Source organism: Pezoporus wallicus, unplaced genomic scaffold (assembly GCF_028554395.1).
Source record: "Pezoporus wallicus isolate ANWC-B61680 ecotype Strahan unplaced genomic scaffold, APGP_CSIRO_Pwel_v1 contig_2348, whole genome shotgun sequence".
NCBI classification, from domain to species: Eukaryota; Metazoa; Chordata; class Aves; order Psittaciformes; family Psittacidae; genus Pezoporus; species Pezoporus wallicus.
Genome location: NW_026636985.1, coordinates 1358091 through 1378408, shown reverse-complemented (window position 1 = coordinate 1378408; position 20318 = coordinate 1358091). Strand labels below are relative to the sequence as shown.

Below are 20318 nucleotides of genomic sequence, written 5' to 3'. Positions count from 1 at the left end.
GTAAACGAGTGATAAACCCCACAGTTCCCCATGCCAGAGGTGGCAGCAGCAAACTAAACTGGCCTGGGGGAATCCTTGGTCCCCCACCTCCCCTCAATCCCCTCCCCTCCCAGCAGATAGAAAGGGAAATACCTTCTTGTGCTTGCTTTGGTAGAACAGCACTCACTGAAGACAAAAGAGGCAATTCCTGGTCACAGGGGCATTTGGAGTGAGGAAGAGTCATGTTATTGCCACATTCCTGACAAGTCTGGAGTCTTTCTGGCCTGAGGCAAAGAAAATGCATCTTAATGTGGGTGTTGGCTCCGTGCGGGGCAGGGGAGTTAAGTAAAGCCAAAGACTGTTCAGCTGCTAGCAGAAACGAGTGACTGTAGATTCACCTGATGTTGTTCTGTCGTGTTTACAGTATTTATTTTTAGGAATTGACTGCAATGATATTATATATAATAGGCTTCCTTATTTTTGTACTTTTCATACCGTTTTCCTGAGTGTGGTGTTGTACTTCTCAGCTCCCCCTTTGCCATGACTGCTGCTCCTAGTCAGTGACAAATAAAAGAGAGAAAAACAACCAACCAATCCCCCCACGTTCTGGGGTAAGTTGTGATGTGTTTTGGTTTCTGGGCTCCTCTTCCTCCTTAGCTACCCCTGAGGAAGGGCACCTTCACCACTGCCCCATCCCAAAGCCCTCATCCTGCCCGCTGGACTGAAGCTTGGAAGGGATTTGTCCCCTTGCATTGACAGTCCCTCCACAACCAGGAGGGTCCAGGTAGGATCAGGACACTCATTCATATCTGAGAAACAATACCAAGATGAGTTTCATGGAAGCTCTTGCTCCACATTCCACACCCTCACCCCCCTGCAGAGAGGTAGTTCCCCAGCTGCAGGGCAGATGTGTTGGCCAGATGTGTTCACACACAGCAATGGCTTGACCCTGGGAGCCAGCAAAGTGCAAAGGCAGCTCAGGATCTGGACAAAAACAGGTGGTGCTGAGCCCTGTGCACAAAGCAGGAGCCCTGTGGAGCACAACCCACCACCAAAGCTTAAATTTCAACCTTTATATTCCACAAAAACCAGGGAGTTGTTTAAAACCAACCTCGGTTTTAGGTACCAGTTCTGCCATTAACCAGCAGCACAAACTCCTTTCCACTCAACCCATGACTTGGCTTTAAAGGCTTGGTATTTCTAGTTAAACCCAAGAAAACTGCTTACTAAAGCATCTAAGTACCAAGTTTGATGCTGCAGCAGGTGAATGCCTTAAAATCCTTCTGCTTCCTGCTTCTGAAGTACGGCACAAGGCAAGATTACACAGAGGTGCATCCGAGGGCTGAATCCAATAGGAAAAGCTATTCATGGCAGAAAAGGGTAGACATGGGGGAGTATTCCACTTGAAGTCCTTTATTGACAAGTTGCCCCATTTTTCCATCTTGCCTAACACGTTTTAATCCTTGTTATAAAAGTACAAATGGGTTTCTGCTTTTCTGATATTAAAAAAAAAAATAGCCTAAAGAGGTAAAATTCTCCCTTTGAATCCAAAAATCCTGTTGATAGGAATTCAAAACTGCAACAGAGAAACATAAAACTCAACACATACAAAGCAAGGCTACAGTGTACCTCTTACACTTGACTCATTCATCAAAACCCAGAAGGAATCCCTTCTTCCCAGCTCTTCCTTTGAATGCTGTGACCGTGCTCAAGTGAAGTGAGGTTTGGGTTAACACTTACAACTCCAAGGCACTCAAAGGTCACAGGTTCCTGAGCTAAACCAGGGTGTAATCCCAGAAGAACAGTTAAAACAAGTCACAAAAAGCAACATTCAAACACTGGTATTTGGTGTGAGCAGAGTAAGCTGCTGTTTGAGACTGAAATGCTGCTTGGTACATTAGAGTGCTTTCAGTCCATGGAAAACAAATAATTCACTTATGAACCTCCTCAATAGCAAATTCACATGCTAAAAAAATGAAATATATGCTGCAATGTTAAAAAGAAGCCCAAGAACAAGAACAATAAACGTGGATGAGGGGCAATAAAGGCTTAAAACCAAGGTCTGTGAATCTCTACAGTTAAATAACTAACAGGATGTACAGGCAACACTTCGACAGACATAGGTGACCCTAATGGAAAAGGAGCACAAAAGTAAGTAACACGGATCTGGTATTAAATCCCCCCAAAACGTGGTGACAAAACCTACACATCCTACAATGTGAGCTCAGGATTTAACAGGTCCGTTTATAAGCTGACATTCACACAAATTCCCTGTTTCCAATTTGGCTCAGTTTTTGCCTGAAGTGTAACATTCCTTAAACCTGGAATGGCCCCTGTCTGAAGATGCAGAAGAGAAATAAATAAAAAAGAATGGGAGAACTAGTTTTGGTCCTATCTAATTTCTGCTCTTCTCTTCAGAGGTGCATAGGAGGATACTAAGGCCATGTATCTTTGCCACAGTGTAAGGCCTTTGTTGGTGCCAAGCTCTGTGCGTCAGCAGGGCGTTTAATGGGAAGCAGGCATGCAGAGTTATAGAAGTGCTACTGGATTCCACCAAAGAGGTCTCCCAAATGATCTGGCAGTGCCTCACTGCTTCTCTGGTGATGTGTACAAGAAGTTACAGCAGATATAGACTGGGAAGATCAGGAGTCTACTGTCCAAATACATCACTACCTCCTCCTGCAAAGCAAACACAGGGGAATGTGCACAGTAAGCGATGCTCTTAGAAGTACATCAAAAAGAAAACCAGATCAATGACAATATTCCACATATTTTAATTAACTACATATCAAAAAAAGATAAAAAAATCACCCAAGACAGTAGTTCACCTTCAGCAGATGTTTTATGTTATTAACACTGATAAGATACTCTTAACATGCTTATAACCCTCTGCCCCAGTGCTGCACCAAAGATAAGAAGCACACGAAATGGCTGAGCAAACTTTCTCTTCAAGCACACTGGAGACTTTTCTGCCTCTTATCAGTTCCCAGAGGTTTAACCACCCAGGCAACCCAGAGCAGTGTGTACTTCAAAGCAGGTAGGAAATGCTGGGTTTTACCCTACAAACTGGGTTTGGGGCAGCAAAACTGCGTGTGCCATCCCTACCGTAGGATAAAGCTTTGAGGAGAAGTCTTCTATGTACTCATGATGTATTTACCACTGCTGATGAGGATGGAAAAGACTTGGTGATCAAGTCTTTCACATCCCTTATACAATTCTGCTGTCACCAGCGGGTAGAAAAGGGCAAGTGCTCTTAAGAAAACTCTTCTCTGAGGCTTTGTCCTGCCTTTGGCTGGGACAGAGTTAATTTTCTTCCTAAAGTGCTGTGTTTTGGCTTTAGTCTGAGAATAATGCTGACACCACAGGCTTTCATCTCATTTTCACAATAGTAATTAATCAATAAATGCCAGCCTTGAACAATATGCAGACACTCTTTTAACTCTTCAGCTTCCAATACAAGAGAGTCTTCAAACCCCAAATTCACCTCTAAGTAAGCAGGAGTCTGATGGACAGTGCTGGAAGTCTGGGAAAGCAAGGAATAGCGCAGCAGAACACTACACTGGCAGCAGACAGCTTCAGCAGCAACACGGGACTATCATTATCAACACTAATGAAACCCATGCTATCCTACTCTAGTTACACTTCACACATCAGCTTCATATCCACTACCTATAAAAGGAAACCTGAAATTCCACATAAGCAACAGCTCTTCAAAAGCCTCGTGGACTTCTCAGCATTTTTGTCATGCTTTGGACTCCACAATTCAAGTTCAACAGCTCCAAAACACACAAACATACCTGGTCCTTCTCAAAGCTTAGGATCTGATACCCTGTTGTTATACTGCGAGTAACTCTTCCAGTGCTGTCAAAAGAGGCGAGATGTAACCTAGGGATGTAACAACAGGTAAATTACTTAAGTCTGCCATAACTTAGTTTTTCCAGCACCAAGAGTTTCTCCCAAGGAGACAGAACACCATTTTCAACCCTAACTGACTTGGAGGCAGCAAAACTGCAAGCACAGATGGAAAACGTCGTTATGATTAAGACATTCTGGCATACACACAGGGTCTGCTTCTTGGCTACTGCTTACCTGAAGGCTATGCTTCTCCGAGGCTGCAGACTGACTGATCCACTGCATGGCTGACTCAGTGTATTCCGTTTAAAGGTGATGCAACTATTTGTGTAAGTAACAAGGAGGTCAAAGCCAAAGCTGAACCCAGTCCAGCGCCAGCAGTACTGGAGAAAAGAAGGGAAAGAAACCCAAACAAACCAGTCTGAGTATTGGCTACAACATGAATGATAAGCACCACTTCTCCAACAGAAGACCTAAGGTACAAGTTCTTCCCTGTGAGGGTGCTGAGGCGCTGGCACAGGGTGCCCAGAGAAGCTGTGGCTGCCCCATCCCTGGCAGTGCTCAAGGCCAGGTTGGACACAGGGGCTTGGAGCAAGCTGCTCCAGTGGAAGGGGTCCCTGCCTGTGGCAGGGGTTGGAGCTGGAGGAGCTTTAAGGTCCCTTCCAACCCAACCCATTCTACTATTCTATGATTTCTGAGTAGCACTTAACTACAGGTCTTATCCATGCCTAAAGCACTCCTTGGAGTATAAAATCCTTAGGTTAAGCAACTTGAGGAGGGAAAAAACCTGGGGTTTTTCACAGGCCCTACCACCTAAAGGCACATATATATGGGTATGGAACACACAGGGCTTCTGGCTGTGACTATTACACATTTTTATCCAGAAAACTTCATTTCCCAGCTAAAAATGTCTTTTTCATCAGGGATCAGAGCTACATTTTTACTAACTCTGTATTTTACAGATCTCAAATGACAAGTCATGGCTCCATTCCCTCCTTTCACACCCTAAAGTTTTCCCCAGACATGGCCTTGCTTGCAGCCTATGAGCACAATTAAACCACTAATTCCTTATTCATCACAGAGACAGCAAAGTGCTTTCATCCTTTTAGGGAGAACAAACTCATTTCTCACACGTATCATCTCCACCACATCGTTTTGATGCAGTTTGACAATTAAGAGCAACATGTTTTGAAAACAGCCAACATGTCCAAGCCACGTCAGTGGTGCTCGGTGAGCCACGTGCCACACTTACATCACCATCCTCGGCAAGCTTTCGGCCACACCTCATGCTGTTTCCTTCCAGCTCCTCTTTATTTATTTCTTGAGGCCTACAAAAAGAAAAGGGCATCTTTAAGGACACTTGAACAGCTTTGGATGGAATTTCAACGTGGGAAAGGTGAACAGACATGAGCAAACTGGTCTGACCACACAACTGACCCTTCTTTGAGCAGAGGTTAGACCAGGCAACCTTTCAGGATCCCTTCTAGGCCAAATTGTCCCATGAACACCCAACTGCTCTACAAAACTGGCCTATAAACCAGGCTGGGACACCTCAGGGAGAATCACAGAACAGTCTGGGTTGGAAGGGACCTTCAAAGCTCATCCAACTGCCTGCAATGAGCAGGGACATCTTCGACTAGATCAGGGTGTGCAGAACCACATCCAGCCTGGTCTTAGATATCTCCAGGGATGAGGCATCCACCACCTCTCTGGGCAATCTACGTCAGTGTTTTACCACCCTCATTGTAAAGAATTTCTTCCTCACACCCAGCCTGAATCCCCCTCTTTTAGTTTAAAACCATCACACCTCGCCCTGTCACAACAAACCAGTCTTTTACCATCTTTTCCTTTTAAGAACTGAAAGGCCACAACAGGGTTTCCCTGGAGTCTTCTCCTCTATGCTGAACAACTCCAACTCTCTCAGCTGTGAGAGGCAGGAGTTTTACAGAAGAACCTTTCCAGATACGAAAACAATAGCTGTTGCAATGAAATACATAATCCAAGCCCTAAAGTAAGTCCTTTTTAAACGCAGTAGGTACAGTTTGTACCTCGCAGTTACTAGGTGCAGACATAAGAGTGCTGCAGCCAAGGAACCGATGCAGAACAGCAGCACGAAGCAGCACCCACAGAGACACCAGATGATTTCTCAAGTACCTGGTTATGCAACTTGTCTAAAGCAAGTTTACACCCAAGGATCACAAAGTGCCACAAGCCTCTTGGTTCTGTCATCCTCTATCAACGTGAACTTGTTTCACCCGAGTTGCCAGCGGCGTTTCAAGGTGTAGCAAAGCCTTGCAGAGCCAGTGTAAGTCAAATCAGCCCCAGTTTTCCAGTTGCTCACTTCACTTCAGACAGGATTACATCAGCAACCAAAGAAGCAACGACTGCCAGAAAGCCTTCACGTTACACTGAGGATGAACACTTAAACTGAGTATTACAAATCACAATGAAAGGCAATATCCCCCCCCCCACTAAACTACAAACCTGCAATGTCAAAAAATACACTTCGAGCTAGAGAAGCAAGAAGGAGCAGCAGCTCTTCTCTTCCTGCTGGACACACACCCCACTTGTAGCTACAGCTTTTACAAACTCAGTCTGGGGTCTTTTCACCCCCTGTTTCTGTACAAACCCACCCTGGAAGATGAAGGATTGTATGAAGTTAAGCAAATCATACTAACCAAATTCATCCCAAACTCTCCTGTCTGCTCCTTCCACATCTTCTAGCTGAACTGGTTATGTAGCCTAAACGCAGCAATGGTGATAAATGGTGATATTTCTGTTCAGTCCCAACTTTCACAAGCATCAGTAGGTAATGCTCAACCAGACAGCTGTATTCCCCTCACTCAATCCCTTGAGAAGCCTCAGAAGATACAGGATTTCCAGCTCTAACCACTTCCATTGGCCTACCATATGCTTAGTGAACAGGCAAGTGATTCTATTTCATTCTTAAACACTGCCAAAGTGACTATTAGAGTAGAGAATCCAATCACAGCCTTGAAAGATCTGTCTGGCATCTGGTACAGATGTGTAGCTATGAAAAAAGACAGATCCACTTGAGCACATCAAGTAAACCTTGAGCAGCTGCAGCCCAAAGCCAAAATCTCCAGTGTCACACTAAAACCTCCTCAGATTCTGAAGAGCTATAAAACATTTAGTCCTTTTAAATGCAAACTACATGAAGGAGGAGAGAAACGTTCACTTTTCCTCTCTACAGTTATCAAAGAGGAAACCACATTGCACATTTCAAAGCAACATTGCTTTTCCTGTTGGCAGTCCTAGAACAAGCAGGTACAATGATGCTGCGCACCAGGGTGGGATGTGGGATGTGAGAACAGGGCTTACTCCAGCTTGCTGGGAGCCAGACTTCACGTTCTGTTCAGCTTACCAAGTCTGCATCCTTATCTCTAAGGGGAAAAATGTGTTAAGATAATCAACAAGAGGCAGTAAATGCAAGAGATAGGGCGGCAGATCTGGATAACAGCATGGTCTAATAAAACCTCATTTTTTTCAACCACAGGTTGCTCGAATGCCCAAAGTATTTGCTTTAATACAATGGAACAGTTCAAGCCTTCCCTTCTAAGACACAAGTGAGGTGGCACTGCAGCTTGGCAGAATACAGAGAAAGCATCTCAGGACTGCAATAAGAGACTGCATGCTATGGACCAGGAACATTAGAGCTGAGCTGCACACAGCTACAGGGAAGTGCTACACACACAGGTGCCTGCACTCCCACTACCTCCCATGCAACTCGAGAGAACACCATGTCCCAAGACAACCCATTATCGACTGTTAAACAGTAACCTGCATGTCACCTTGAACCAGTAAGTTTGCAAACTACTGAAGTCAGAAGCAGACATACTGAGAAGAAACACTACATCCCTTCCACTTGTTACCGTTGCTACTGAGGAAAGCCCTTGGCAATGAAGGCCAGAATAAAAGGTTTGGGCAAACACAGTCTATTGTTAAGCACAACCTTCCCTAGCTGGTATTTTCAGATTTAGCTGTCTTAAACATGAAGAAAATCCCATACTGCAAGAGAGAAAACTGGACAAGCAAAAGCAGCTTTGACGACTATGCTAATCCTCACTTCCATGTTAACTGTGGCTCCCATATGAGCTAGAAGTAACACACAATGTCCAATCGCCTACTGCTAAATCCATCAACAACAGCATTACAAGCAAAGTCTTCCCAAGAGAACAATAGTACCAGAAACAAGCTGTGACCACCCGACATGGATCTTTAGGAGCTGGAAGGATGATACTCCTTTTCTGGGCCCCTCACTACACAAGAGATACTGAGGTGTTGGAGCAGGTCCAGAGAAGGGCAACTTGCCAGACAAGTGGCAGCCTGGAGAAGAGAAGGCTCCTTAAGGGGAGACCTCAGAACAGCTCCAGTGCCTGAAGGGGCTGCAGGAAAGCTGGAGAGGGGCTTTGGACAAGGGCCTGTAGGGACAGGCCAAGGGGAATGGCTTTAACCTGCTGGGGGGGGGGCTGAGATGAGCTCTTAGGCAGAAGCTCTTCCCTGTGAGGGTGCTGAGGCGCTGGCACAGGGTGCCCAGAGAAGCTGTGGCTGCCCCATCCCTGGCAGTGTTCAAGTCCAGGTTGGACACAGGGCCTTGGAGCAAGCTGCTCCAGTGGAAGCCCATGGCAGGGGGCTGGGACTGGATGAGCCTTAAGGTCCCTTGCAACCCAAACCATTCTATGATCTTCAGAGCAGCAAATGCTGGGCTAACAGAAGCGATGGCAGAACACAGAGACGCTGGTTTATGGGTTTTTGCAAGGTAACAAACATTTTGCAGCTTCCTGACGTGAGGCTCCTCCTCCACAAGGCACACTAAGAACTAGGAAGAGAAGACAAAGGCAGGAAACACTCCCTCAGCTGCATCTTGCCACAGTTTTGGTATTTATTTTGTAAGAGATCATGGGACCTGGCTCAATGCAAGGCACAGAAATGAAGCAGAAGGAAGGCAAACAGTTTGCAATCACATGCACACATGTAACATAACCACCATGCCTTGCTGCCCAAGCCACTGCCACTTCTGGGGGGGCACAGGCTCACATTTACACACACAGACACCAGTGAGGGTGTTACACAAAGCACAGCTCCAGGCACATCTGTGAAAGGACACAGAAATGACATGTGTGCTGACAGCTGCCATGGAAACTCCTTAATGGCAATGCCACCATGGAATTTTCTTCAATGGCAATGCCACCATGGAATTTTCTTCAATGGCAATACCACCATGGAATTTTCCTCAATGGCAATGGCACCATGGAATTTTCCTCAATGGCAGTGCCACCATGGAATATCCTCAATGGCAATGCAATGTCACCACAGTGCAGCATGTGGTTTAGGAAGGAGGAAAGATGGGATATAAAATAGGATTATAGAGAAAACAGCAACTTAGCAGTGGAGAAGGATGCAGTAGCTGGGACAAGCTGGAGGCACTGACAATGGAGAGTGGTATCAAACTTAAACACTGGCTGGGCAAAAGGCTGTGATATTAGAAGGGAACAAGGCAAAGAGGTCCCAGGGTGCCAAGCCCTGCTGGGTGCTGGGCCCTTGCTCGCTGCCTGAGAGAGGCAGAACAAAGGTTAGTGTGGAGTTATCCCTGCCTAAACCAAAAATGACACATTGCCTTCTACACCAGTACAGTTACGTTGCACCACAACCTCTTGTCCACCCAGCCCAGGGAGGGAAGAAGCAGGACAGAAGAGGCTTCTCTGTCTGCAGTACTTCTAAAGTCATCTTTAACATGGAAGGCTGAAGTACTGCTTCACAGCCTTGACATGTATATCAGGGCAATGTAGCAGTGAAAAGCATTAACCAACATAAAAGAAAACACAGAAGATCCCTCCCAGCGTTTACCTCTGGTTGCATTACTCAAGTTTTCCAGAGTTCTGCTATTAAAAGGTAAGGAGATCAGCTAGCCCAAGGGAACAGACAGCTCCCGAGGGAGCAACAGAGTTTAAAACCACTGAAGTCCCCTTTCCCCTGCTCCTCTTAATCTCCAGAAGTTAAGCATGTCAGATTTGATAGGAGAGGAAGGTTTCTAATTTAAGAAAGAAAGAAAGGAAAGCCTGTAATATACCTACCCAATATCATTCTCTTGCTCTACTCTGAGCATGGCAAACCACAGCTGTTTGTAAACAGGGGACAGCCATTCTAAAATTAAAAACAATAACAGGATAAATAAGTTTGGTGTTGTCTCTGGAGCTGGGAATGGGACATTCATGAACAGTTACATGAAGAAATAAAATCACAGTGAAATAATAAGGTTACACTTATTGACCAGTGCAAACCCACCACCTGGTACCACACTTGTGTTATTGATAAAAGGGTCAAGGAGGCAAAGTGCACTTGAGTCACAACAGCCCCATGCAATGCTCCAAGCCTGGGGAAGAGCAGCCGAAGAGCTGCTCATGGGGAAGGAGCTGGGGGTGCTGATTGATGGAGCTGAACACGAGCAGCTTGTGCCCAGGCAGCCCCCAGCATCCTGGCCTGGATCAGCACCAGTGCGGCAGCAGGGCCAAGGCAGGGATTGTGCCCCTGCCCTGGGCACTGGTGAGGCTGCACCTCGAGTCCTGTGCTCAGCTCTGGGCCCCTCACTGCAACAGAGACATTGAGGTGCTGGAGGGGGGGCAGAGAAGGGCAATGGAGCTGGTGCAGGGCCTGGAGCACAGGGGTGATGGGGAACAGCTGAGAGACCTGGGGGGTTCAGATGCAGAAGGGAAAGCTCAGGGGGGACCTGACTGCTCCCTGCAACTGCCTGACAGGAGGATGGAGCCTGGAGGGGCTGGGCTCTGCTCCCAAGGAACTGTGTAGATGAGGCCCTCAGTGCCATGGGTTAGCGGTGGCCTCGGCAGTGCTGGGGATCAGTTGAACTTGATGAGCTGAAAGCTCTTTTCCAACCTGGATGAGTCTATGATTCCGTGATACAACATACACACAACTAACACTAAATAACCCAGCACTGTATTCATCTGATCAAGCATTCACGATTGCCAGAAGTGATGCAGCCCAACACATCTTCTTGGTGAGCAAAGCTCTGTTAAGCCAAGGAGCTTGTTAAAAGCCCCTGGGAAAAGAGGCTGTTTTCTGAATCCTCAGCAGAATTCTGCCTGAGCTAAACAAGAAGAAAACAGAAATAGAGAAAACAGTGACTTATAATGGATATGGTGGAAACAAACAGAAATTGTCTCCTACCAGGAATAAAGATAAATCACATCTTCCTCTGACAGCACCATGAAGATTTTATTGGCTGTATTAATGTAACAGTTGTAACCAAGGGATAAAGCAGAACAAAACCTCATAACTTAAAGTCAGTTATACAAAAGGAATGACAGGCCAGCAAAAGCACAGCAAGTTCTTCTTGGGCAAGCAAGGGGGCAAGTATGCAAGGTCATGTTCCAGAACAAACTCTATGGAGGAATGGAAGAGAGGGACAGTGAGAACCACAGCTCCCACGAAAACAAGAGGTTGTTGATGAATATGATAGAAGGGAGAAGAAGTGAGATTGTCTTAGAAGACCCGGATGCAAACTTGACAACTGACTCTAGAGCTAAGATTCAGACTGTGAAAGGGCCAAAATGGGAATTAACCAAAGCACAAGTATAAAAAATGAACTAAGGAAAACTACACAGGTAAAGAATAGAGAATGGAGGAAAGGATCTTCTCTATTTCTGTTTCATGCAGCATATTTCAACTGTTAATTTGCAAACATTAAGAGAGAAAATACTGCTTAGGAAACACTGAGAAGTTACCAAGTAAAACAGAACAATGCACACCTGGCTTTCAGACAGACACATTTCTGTCTCTTACATCTTTCCTATTCAAACAAGAACACTCTCAGTTGCCTCCTGCAGGTCCTGTGTATGCACAGGGTATAAAAGAAATGAATAATTACACCATTCCCTTCAACTATTCCTCCTCAACAGGAAATAATCCACAATTCTCCTGTGTCATCAGTAAATTAGGATCTAAAAGAGTCGTTCCCACCAAGTTATCTTCTGGTTTATTACAGAATGAAGATGCATTTGCACTTTGATTATGATCCGTACCAATATAAATCTTAAGCAAGGTGGATTGTATTCAGTTTATACATCACTTAAGCATGTAAAATACCACACAGCAAAAATCAGATCTTCTCTGCCGGGATTTTTAGGCATCACCTCAAATACTGTCACTTGCTTGAGGACAAAACCTGCCCCATCTACTGGCAATAACGGAGCAGGCTGCTCACACACACTTCACCCGGGCTGGATGCGGCGTCTAATGCTAGGCCTCCACCTACTGTTCAGAGAACGCATTTCAACAGACATTTTGAGCATAGAATAACCCAGTTCCTTTGTACTTCACTGTGTCAGAACTAGTGCAGAAGAGTCTCTTCTCCATCCGTTAAGGTGTTAATTTTAACCAAAGCATGGAAAACCAGTACATTTAAGCAGCAGAAATTGTTCCCCTTCACTCAGGAGACAGAATTCTGGTGAGGAAAGGATCTTACCACATCATCAAGAGCTGTAATTCAGCTTCAAAGTGTGAGAAAGAGCTGCTCCAGGTTATTCATTCATCTCCAAAGAGCAACTAAACCATTATTTCTAGCAGAGACAGGATACAGCAGTACAAGAAAGGCAAATCTGTGATGCTCACTGTGTCATCTTAACGGTCAGGAAAGTGTTTCAACAGCATCTACCAACTTGAGCAGGCTTCACAAGAAACACCCTGACAAGTCTGGTTTAGCATTGTATCACCATTGTGCTGACATCCATGGCAGCATGAAGGAAAAAGCCAGTGTAAGATGAAGAAAAACCATTTTCATTTTACAGGGAGACAGCAGTGGAACTCAAAGATAGGTTAAGTATTAATGTATGGCCAAAGGGACACCCCAAGGCTACAAGTATGGACAAGAACACAGATGTCAAGAATGATAAACAGCTAATAAAAGCAGTCTTAATTTACATTTGGGAATTGCACCTATAAGGAGACATCACTGAGACACAGGTGAATGGACAGTTATAGTGCAGAGAGATGTGCAAAGTACACGAGAGCCAGGAACAAAACCTGTCAGAGTCAAGATGCAAAATTCAGCACTAAGATTCAACTATGATATAGGAACAATGAACAGAGGGAAATATGGAGCAAGGATATCAGGAACCACATTCAAAGGCAGAACATGAGAAGTCCAAACCCTGTTACACGGAGCATAGCTAACTCAGGGGAGGGGAGGGGAAAAAAACCAAACCCACAGAAACCCCAAAACAGAACGAGAAAAAAGGGCAGGTTTCCATGACAAAAGACATGAATGATAGAAGGAAAACATTTTCAAGTGAGAGCCCAACTTGGTAGCTCACTTCCAGACTTACTCATCTCTCAGCAGCTGGGCTTACACAGCTTCTGAGCAGAGAACAAAGCTGCTCTGTGAACTCAGACTTCAGCAGCCAGCTGAGAATGGGGACTTTTATTGTTCAGTGATAATGTGATGTTAATAGCAGTAATCTATAACAGTGTGAAATGACATTTATAGGCTCCTTTAAGTTGGAAAAGATGTTTAAGATCAACTCCAACCATTAACCCAGCACTGCCAAGGCCACCACTAGCGCATGGCACTAAGGGCCTCATCTACACGGTGTGTGAACACTTGCAGGGCCGGTGACTGCAGCCCTGCCCTGGGCAGCCTGTTCCAATGCCTGAGCACCCTTTGGGCAAGGAATTGTTCCTCAGCTCCATCTAAACCTGCCCTGGGGCAGCTTGAGGCCGTTTCCTCTTGTCCCATCCCTTGTTCCTTGGGAGCAGAGCCCAGCCCCTCCTGGCTCCATCCTCCTGTCAGGCAGTTGTAGGGAGTGATCAGGTCCCCACTGAGCCTTCTCCAGACTAAAACCCCAGGTCCCTCAGCCATTCCCCATCACACTTGTGCTCCTGCACCAGCTCTGGTGCCCTTCTCTGGCCCTGCTCCAGCACCTCAATGTCTCTGTTGTAGTGAGGGGCCCAGAGCTGAACACAGGATCTGAGGTGCAGCCTCACCAGTGCCCAGCATTCACTCACCTGAGGGTATGAGGGAATCTCTCTCAAGAATTCTGGCCGATGCCAAGTCACTGATGATATGCTGTAACCTCAAGTGTGTGAACACTGACAGGAACTGATTCCCCTCTTCTGATTCCAGGAATGCAATGTCACTGTCAAAATCTGCAAGACACAGCACCTGTATTACAGTTTGTTTTCCAGACCCTATTTGTATTTGAGATTGAGTTTTAAGCCATTGAACAGAGAAAGTTATTATGAGCAGGCAAACCACCTTCTGCAGCTGAAATGACGAAACCACTTGCATCCAAATCCTTTCAGCAATGTCAAAGCAAACTTTTCCCTTTCTGAATTCCATTAGTGCCTTCTAGTGAGAAGGCAACAAAAGGTTAATCTAATGGAACAACAGCAAGAGCAACAAAGCAAAACCAGCGACTATCTCTGCTCACGTGAAAACATGTGGACAAAGCAGTGAAAAAGCTATTGCTGTTGAGAATCTGATGCTGGGCAGTGCTGGCAGGGACAAGCCTTCCCAGAGAAAACAGAGAAAGCCTGCAAGTGGAGGAAGACCTATTTCACTCCAAACCCACATCTTCCCCAATCCAAGGCCATGGCAATTACTCCTACCTTTCCTACGCTCAGCAAACCAGGCATCAGCTTCGCCTAAGAGATGCTTCAAAGACCCATTCCAAGAAGGCACGAGCTGAAGGAACATCCACTAGGTAAAACAAACAGCCTCTAGTGAGCGAATTGAAGCTCTCAAGTAAGGAACACAAGTGGTGTTGAAGGGACACTTTCATCATGCATTCATTCCTACAAAGATTCTGACACTTTGCACAGTACCTTTTTGAGCATGGTGTACACATCCATCTCCACCTGCATTACAAAGAGGTTTGAAGAGCTGACCAGCTGTTTCATGAGGTTTATGCTGAAAACAAGCAAGTAAGATCATAAAATCATAAGAGTTCTATGAGACAATCTAGACAAAACCAAGTGAGCTAGCTAGGTGACAAGCAACCACCAACAGCCTAAGAAGTTATTTGTAGTGAGCTGTATACTTTGGAAGGAATTGTACTTCATGACTGGAAGTTAACTGAAGCCTCCATACCCGATTCCTTTGAAGAGTTCCACACTCTGGTGAATCATCATGTTATTCAAGAGCCATTCAAGGCACCTACATTAAAAAGAAGGAGTTAGGACCTGCATTTTTAATTACATATGTCAACATTCCTGCAAGAGCTGCTCAGGCTCACGCAGCCTAGCTATGTACCACATAACCCCCAGGCAGGAGGGCATAAAAACATGACAAAGTATTTAAAACCCATGAAGTTTACCATTAATTTTTCCAACTTTTTCTAAAACTCTCAAAAGTTGCATTTAGTTTCTCTCAGGGTAGAATGAAAGCGAAAATCAAAGTCCTAATAATGCCACAAAAAGGTCTGAGAACATAGGAATTCACAGCAGAAGGAAGCAGTTAGGACTGACCTCAGCATTCTGCTCCCCAGTGTGTAGTTATCCACCCTATTTAAATAAAGCTAAGCTTAGGTTGTGCACGTTAAAGCAGCTTTGTGAGAGAACAGTCAATGATCAGAAGCATTATTTCACTGTTACACTGAAGCCTAATATACTTCAGTAATCCATTTATTCACAGCGAAAGCCAATCCATCTATGCTCATCTACAATTTTAAGGTTATCAATTCTAGTGGAAACTGGAAAACCAAATAGGACAAGCAAAGCCCAAGTCAGAGAGCTTTAAACCAGTAACAGTTAACTTGGGTGTCATCCTCCTGACTGTAAATTCACACTTTAAAACAGCAATGGACAAAGCAGCTTGGAGAAATGAAGTCTTACTTTTTCTTCACCGAGTCTAAGCCGTATGTCTCCGCTGCCTTATAATAACCACACACAGTTTGGGCATTAATGGTTTCCTTCATTGTTTCACCACACTGCTGGATTAAGCCATCCTGCAGGGGAGGAAAAACAACGCAAAGTTTACATTTCCCAACGGGAAGTGTCAAAGATTGGGCAGTTCATACAGATTTCCATGCCTCAACAGTTACAAAAGCCACACATGCTACAGGGACAAGTACCCAAAATACTAAGCCAACATTCCTCAGAAATAGAGACTTTTCTCAAGAATACACCATATGAAAGACAAGCTTAATGAACACCTTCAGGGCAGAACAAATGAGCTGTTAAAACACGTTTTAATCTACTGCTAGATACGATTCTCAGAGCAGCACTTAATATTACAACAGGATCTTTGTCACAGCATTTGTAATCAAACCACTGCATTATGTTTGGGGTTTTTCCCCTGCTTGGTCTGAAAAGATGATTCATTTCTCTGGGTGAAGCAGTACACACATCCACGTGCATTATCAACTGTTTATCTGAGAAACAAGCATTAAAATGTTGCATATTTATCACTCACCAGCTGCAGCATGCAGGCTGCTGCTGAAACTGCAACTACTTGACTGGGTTTTATTAACACTTCATCTCTGTACAGTGAGCCAAAAGCCACCTGTAGAGCTGAAAAGAGCACAGGCATCAAACAAAGGTAGGACACTGAGCACAGGTTAACTAAAAGAATCCTTCAAGGTAACCAGACCACTTGTGTGCACCCATTCTCTACAATCTTATTTGCCTCTGGATATAAAGTGAGTCTTTACCAGCCCAAACACACATGAAACAGAAAACAAACTTGGTGTTAAGCAATTAAATACAGAATCCCAGCCTGGTTGGGGTTGGAAAGGACCTTAAGATCATTCGGTTCCAACCCCCTGCAACACGCAGGGACCCCTTCCACTAGAGCAGCTTGCTCCAAGCCCCTGTGTCCAACCTGGCCTTGAACACTGCCAGGGATGGGGCAGCCACAGCTTCTCTGGGCACCCTGTGCCAGCGCCTCAGCACCCTCACAGGGAAGAACATCTCAGTCTCCCCTCTGTCAGGTTAAAGCCATTCCTCTTGTCCTGTCCTTTCACTACTTAAACAAAATACTCGTCTTAAACCAGCCACAGAGTCACATCATGGAGCAATGAAGAGAGCAGTAAAACCAGATAAAAAGAAGTTAAACCTCAAGATCCTTCTCTGAAGCCAAACACTAGCAGAACGTTGAGACATTCCTACGATGTTACAAGTGCCTCTGCTACTCCTCTGAAAAACACTGCTTTCTTGCCCCATGGTGATTGGAACCACAGCAAAACATTCTGTCCACTCACCCTGATTGAGCTTTTCAAGACCAGACAGAGGAAGATGGGATTCACCCTCAAACTTGGGTGGCCACAAGAGCTGATCTCAAGAGCACTGATGCCAAAACAACAAAACAAGTGGTTGCTCCTCCCAGCTTGGAGGTACAGAAATGAATTCAACTCTGTTGGTGACCCCAGTTCAGCTCAAACCTGAATGAGCACAGCACTCATTCTCCCCAGTTTCTTATTTACCAGTTTCAAAGTTATCCTTAAAAAAATAAAGCATGTATTTGCAGTTATTTTTGCCAGGTTCAACTTAACCTCTAGCTCCAGAGTTTTCTTTGAATAAAAGGTTCCCACTCACCTTCTACGTCAATATTTTGGTCAGGAATCTCCAGTTCTATGGTGTTCATGCTGGATTCTTTCCAAGATCCACTGAACATGCTGGAAAAGTAGCCTGACTACGAGGGAAGACAAGAGAAGAACTCAAGTAAGAGACTTCATTCCAATTAAAGCTGTTAAAGCAGCACAAGGCATGAAAACTGGTTAATATTTAACTCTATGCAGATCAAAAATGGATTAAGGGAACTTTCCACAAGCTCCAACGTTCTGACATACTTGAGAAAGGATGAATTGTGTTTGCTCTGTTTCTGAATGTGAAAACGTGCAGAGAAGATTTGTACTCTATGTCTGTAATCACAGTAAGTAAAGAGCTTTAAAGGGCCAGAAAAGCCACATAAGCTCTTTTCCTTCAAATCACACCACCATTAGGGATATAATTAGTCCAAGAACTAAGTCCTTAATGATACTGGTGGACAACAAATCCTGCAGGCATTAGGGAATGCCAGTTTGGGTACTGGGGGGTAGAAAGGAAAGCATGCAAGACATAGAAAGGTACAAGGTTGTAGTCTCATACCAAGGACTCATACACATGCAGCACCGATGTAGAGAGACCTTTTATTCTAAAGGGTAAGGCACATAAAACTAGAATTAGCCAGTTTCCAACCAAATGAAGTGAAACATACTGTTCTACTAGGAGTCATGATTCTCCTTCTCAGCAGCAGATGTGCCCATTATGAGGCTATCACCCATCAAACTTCACCTGAGAGATGAATAAATCCTATTTGTACAGCACCACCTTCCCTGACCTCTTACCTCAGCATTTCACCTCAGGGCAGCAAGTCACATGCAATCCAACTTTGATTTTACCTGATGATGGAAATACTTCTATACCTTCAGCATATCCCCTACCTATGATGACAGTCGAACCTACTCTCAAAGGCAGGGCCTCATCCATCTTACCAATCAACGCTCATGAGGCTGTATGAGCTTTGCCACGTAGATCAACCCCTCAGTTTCATGAGGAATGATCATTTTACTGAAGAGCATCAGTAAAAGGAAATCCTCCATTTCTGGAGGATCTGTTCTACCTGCTGATCTGCCATCAATAGGAAGAGCAGCAAGTAAATGCTTACTGTCATTTAGCAACCTCAATGCAGTAACGCGGGAGATGAGGGACACCGAAACATTCAGACCACAGTAAGAGGAGTCATCACTTCACCCAGAGTAATTCACAGAGTTATTTAACCTCCAAAGTCATTGCCGCTGTACTCACATCATTCCAGTGACAGACACAAGTGGAAACAGCAACCGGACTTACTTTATGCTGCACAAGGCAAGGCTGCCCAACCGCTTACACCTTCCCTTTGGTAGGGAGAGGCAAAATCACAACTAAAGCCAATTAAAGACCCCTAAAGCTGTGTCTGCCAGCTGCCCTCTGGGCAAACACTGTTCTGTTCAGAGCTAGCTGCCCCTGCTCAAACTTTGGCTACACACAAATGCCTTTCCAAAGTTCAAAACATAATGGAATCAACCAGGTTGGAAAAGAGCTTTAAGATGAAGTCCAACCATTAACCCAGCACTGCCAAGGCCACCACTGACCCATGGCACTGAGGCTGTGTGAACACTTGCAGGGACGGTGACTGCAGCCCTGCCCTGGGCAGCCTGTTCCAATGCCTGAGCATCCTTTGGGGAAGGAATTGTTCCTCAGCTCCATCTAAACCTGCCCTGGGGCAGCTTGAGGCTGTTTCCTTTTGTCCCATCCCTTGTTCCTTAGGAGCAGAGCCTGACCACCTCCCGTCAAGGAAACAAAACTACCTCAAGTCACACTTAACATTCACCCGACATCACTTTGCACAGCTCCCATCGCGGGGAAGCAGGCCGCTCACCTGGCACAGATATATCTTGTGCAAGTTCCACTCCTCTCCCAGGGCACGGATTTTGATGTCGCTGTTCTCGCCGTTCAGGAACAGCGTCAGGTAAATGTACTCGGACGTGCTTTTGAACTTCTTCCTGTACACAGCCGCAAACGCGCACCCATGAACAACCCCGAGCACAAAGCACCCAGCCCGGCCCTGACCGAGGCCCGCAGCCCCCTCAGAGGCCGCTCCCCGCCCCAAGCCCCGACCTGCGGCGGCCGCTGTGGAGCCGTTCGTCGTCGCAGTCGCTGTCCCCGCGGCCCCTCTTGCTGCCGCGGCCGCCGCTATCCCCGGGCTCCTCATCACCGGGGGGGAGCCGCTCTCGGTGCCGCCGCCGCCGCAGGCCCCGGCTCAGCAGCGAGCCCATGGCCGCGGCCCGCTGAGGAGCAGCGGAGCCTCCACCGAGCCTGTTGGCGGCTCTGCGCCTGCGCGGGGCGGGGCTGAGGGCAGCACCGGGGCTGGGAGCGGGCCTGGAAAGCGCCGGGTGCGGCGGTGCCACGGCCCCCGCTGACCCGTTAGCGCTGCCCGTCTGCGACTGACCCCCCCCAGCTCCCTCAGCCGGTCCCCATCACCCCTGTGCTCCAGGCCCTGCTCTAGCCCCATTGCCCTTCTCTGGCCCCGCTCCACACCTCGATGTCTCTGTTGCAGTGAGGGCCCCAGAGCTGAACACAGGATTTGAGGTGCGGCCTCACCAGGGGCACAATCCCTGCCCTGGCCCTGCTGCCGCACTGGTGCTGATCCAGCCCAGGATGCTGGGCGCTGCCTGGGCACAAGCTGCTCGTGCTCAGCTCCATCAATCAGCACCCCCAGCTCCTTCCCCATGAGCCGTTCCCAGCAGCAATTCCCCAAGCCTGGAGCGTTCCATGGGGTTGTTGTGACCCAAGCGCAGGACCCGGCCCCCTTTGCCTTGTGGAACCTCATCCCACTGCCCACAGCCCATGGATCCAGCCTGCTCCAACACCTGACCACCCCTTTGGTGAAGAAATTGTTCCCAACATCCAGCCTAAACCTCCCCCAGCACAGC

The 20318-nt window shown here is 46.2% G+C and overlaps 1 protein-coding gene across 1 annotated transcript; it reads right to left on the bottom strand.

The window, feature by feature from the left end:
* Nucleotides 1-1371: 1371 nt before the first annotated feature.
* Nucleotides 1372-19661, bottom strand: GMCL1 (germ cell-less 1, spermatogenesis associated). The gene is made up of 14 exons (XM_057402549.1): nt 19504-19661; nt 19265-19388; nt 17401-17497; nt 16280-16377; nt 15700-15812; nt 14957-15022; nt 14692-14776; nt 14476-14566; nt 13873-14013; nt 9927-9996; nt 5084-5159; nt 4069-4214; nt 3777-3864; nt 1372-2658 (listed from the first exon to the last, which is right to left on the bottom strand). Exons 1-14 carry the CDS (start codon nt 19659-19661, stop codon nt 2566-2568), a joined length of 1446 nt encoding a protein of 481 aa, XP_057258532.1. The 3' UTR covers nt 1372-2565.
* Between the last annotated feature and the right edge of the window lie 657 nt (nt 19662-20318).

Bases quoted from the DNA above. Each gene is read 5' to 3' on its own strand.
- GMCL1 (XM_057402549.1), bottom strand. From the start codon at position 19,661: ATGGGCTCGCTGCTGAGCCGGGGCCTGCGGCGGCGGCGGCACCGAGAG. The intron at 15,023-15,699 runs GTAAGACTTCAT...TTTTTAATGTAG, and splicing joins TTAGACTCGGTGAAGAAAAA to GTGCCTTGAATGGCTCTTGA. The intron at 4,215-5,083 runs GTAAGTGTGGCA...TCTTTTCTCCAG, and splicing joins AGCTTGCCGAGGATGGTGAT to TACTGCTGGCGCTGGACTGG.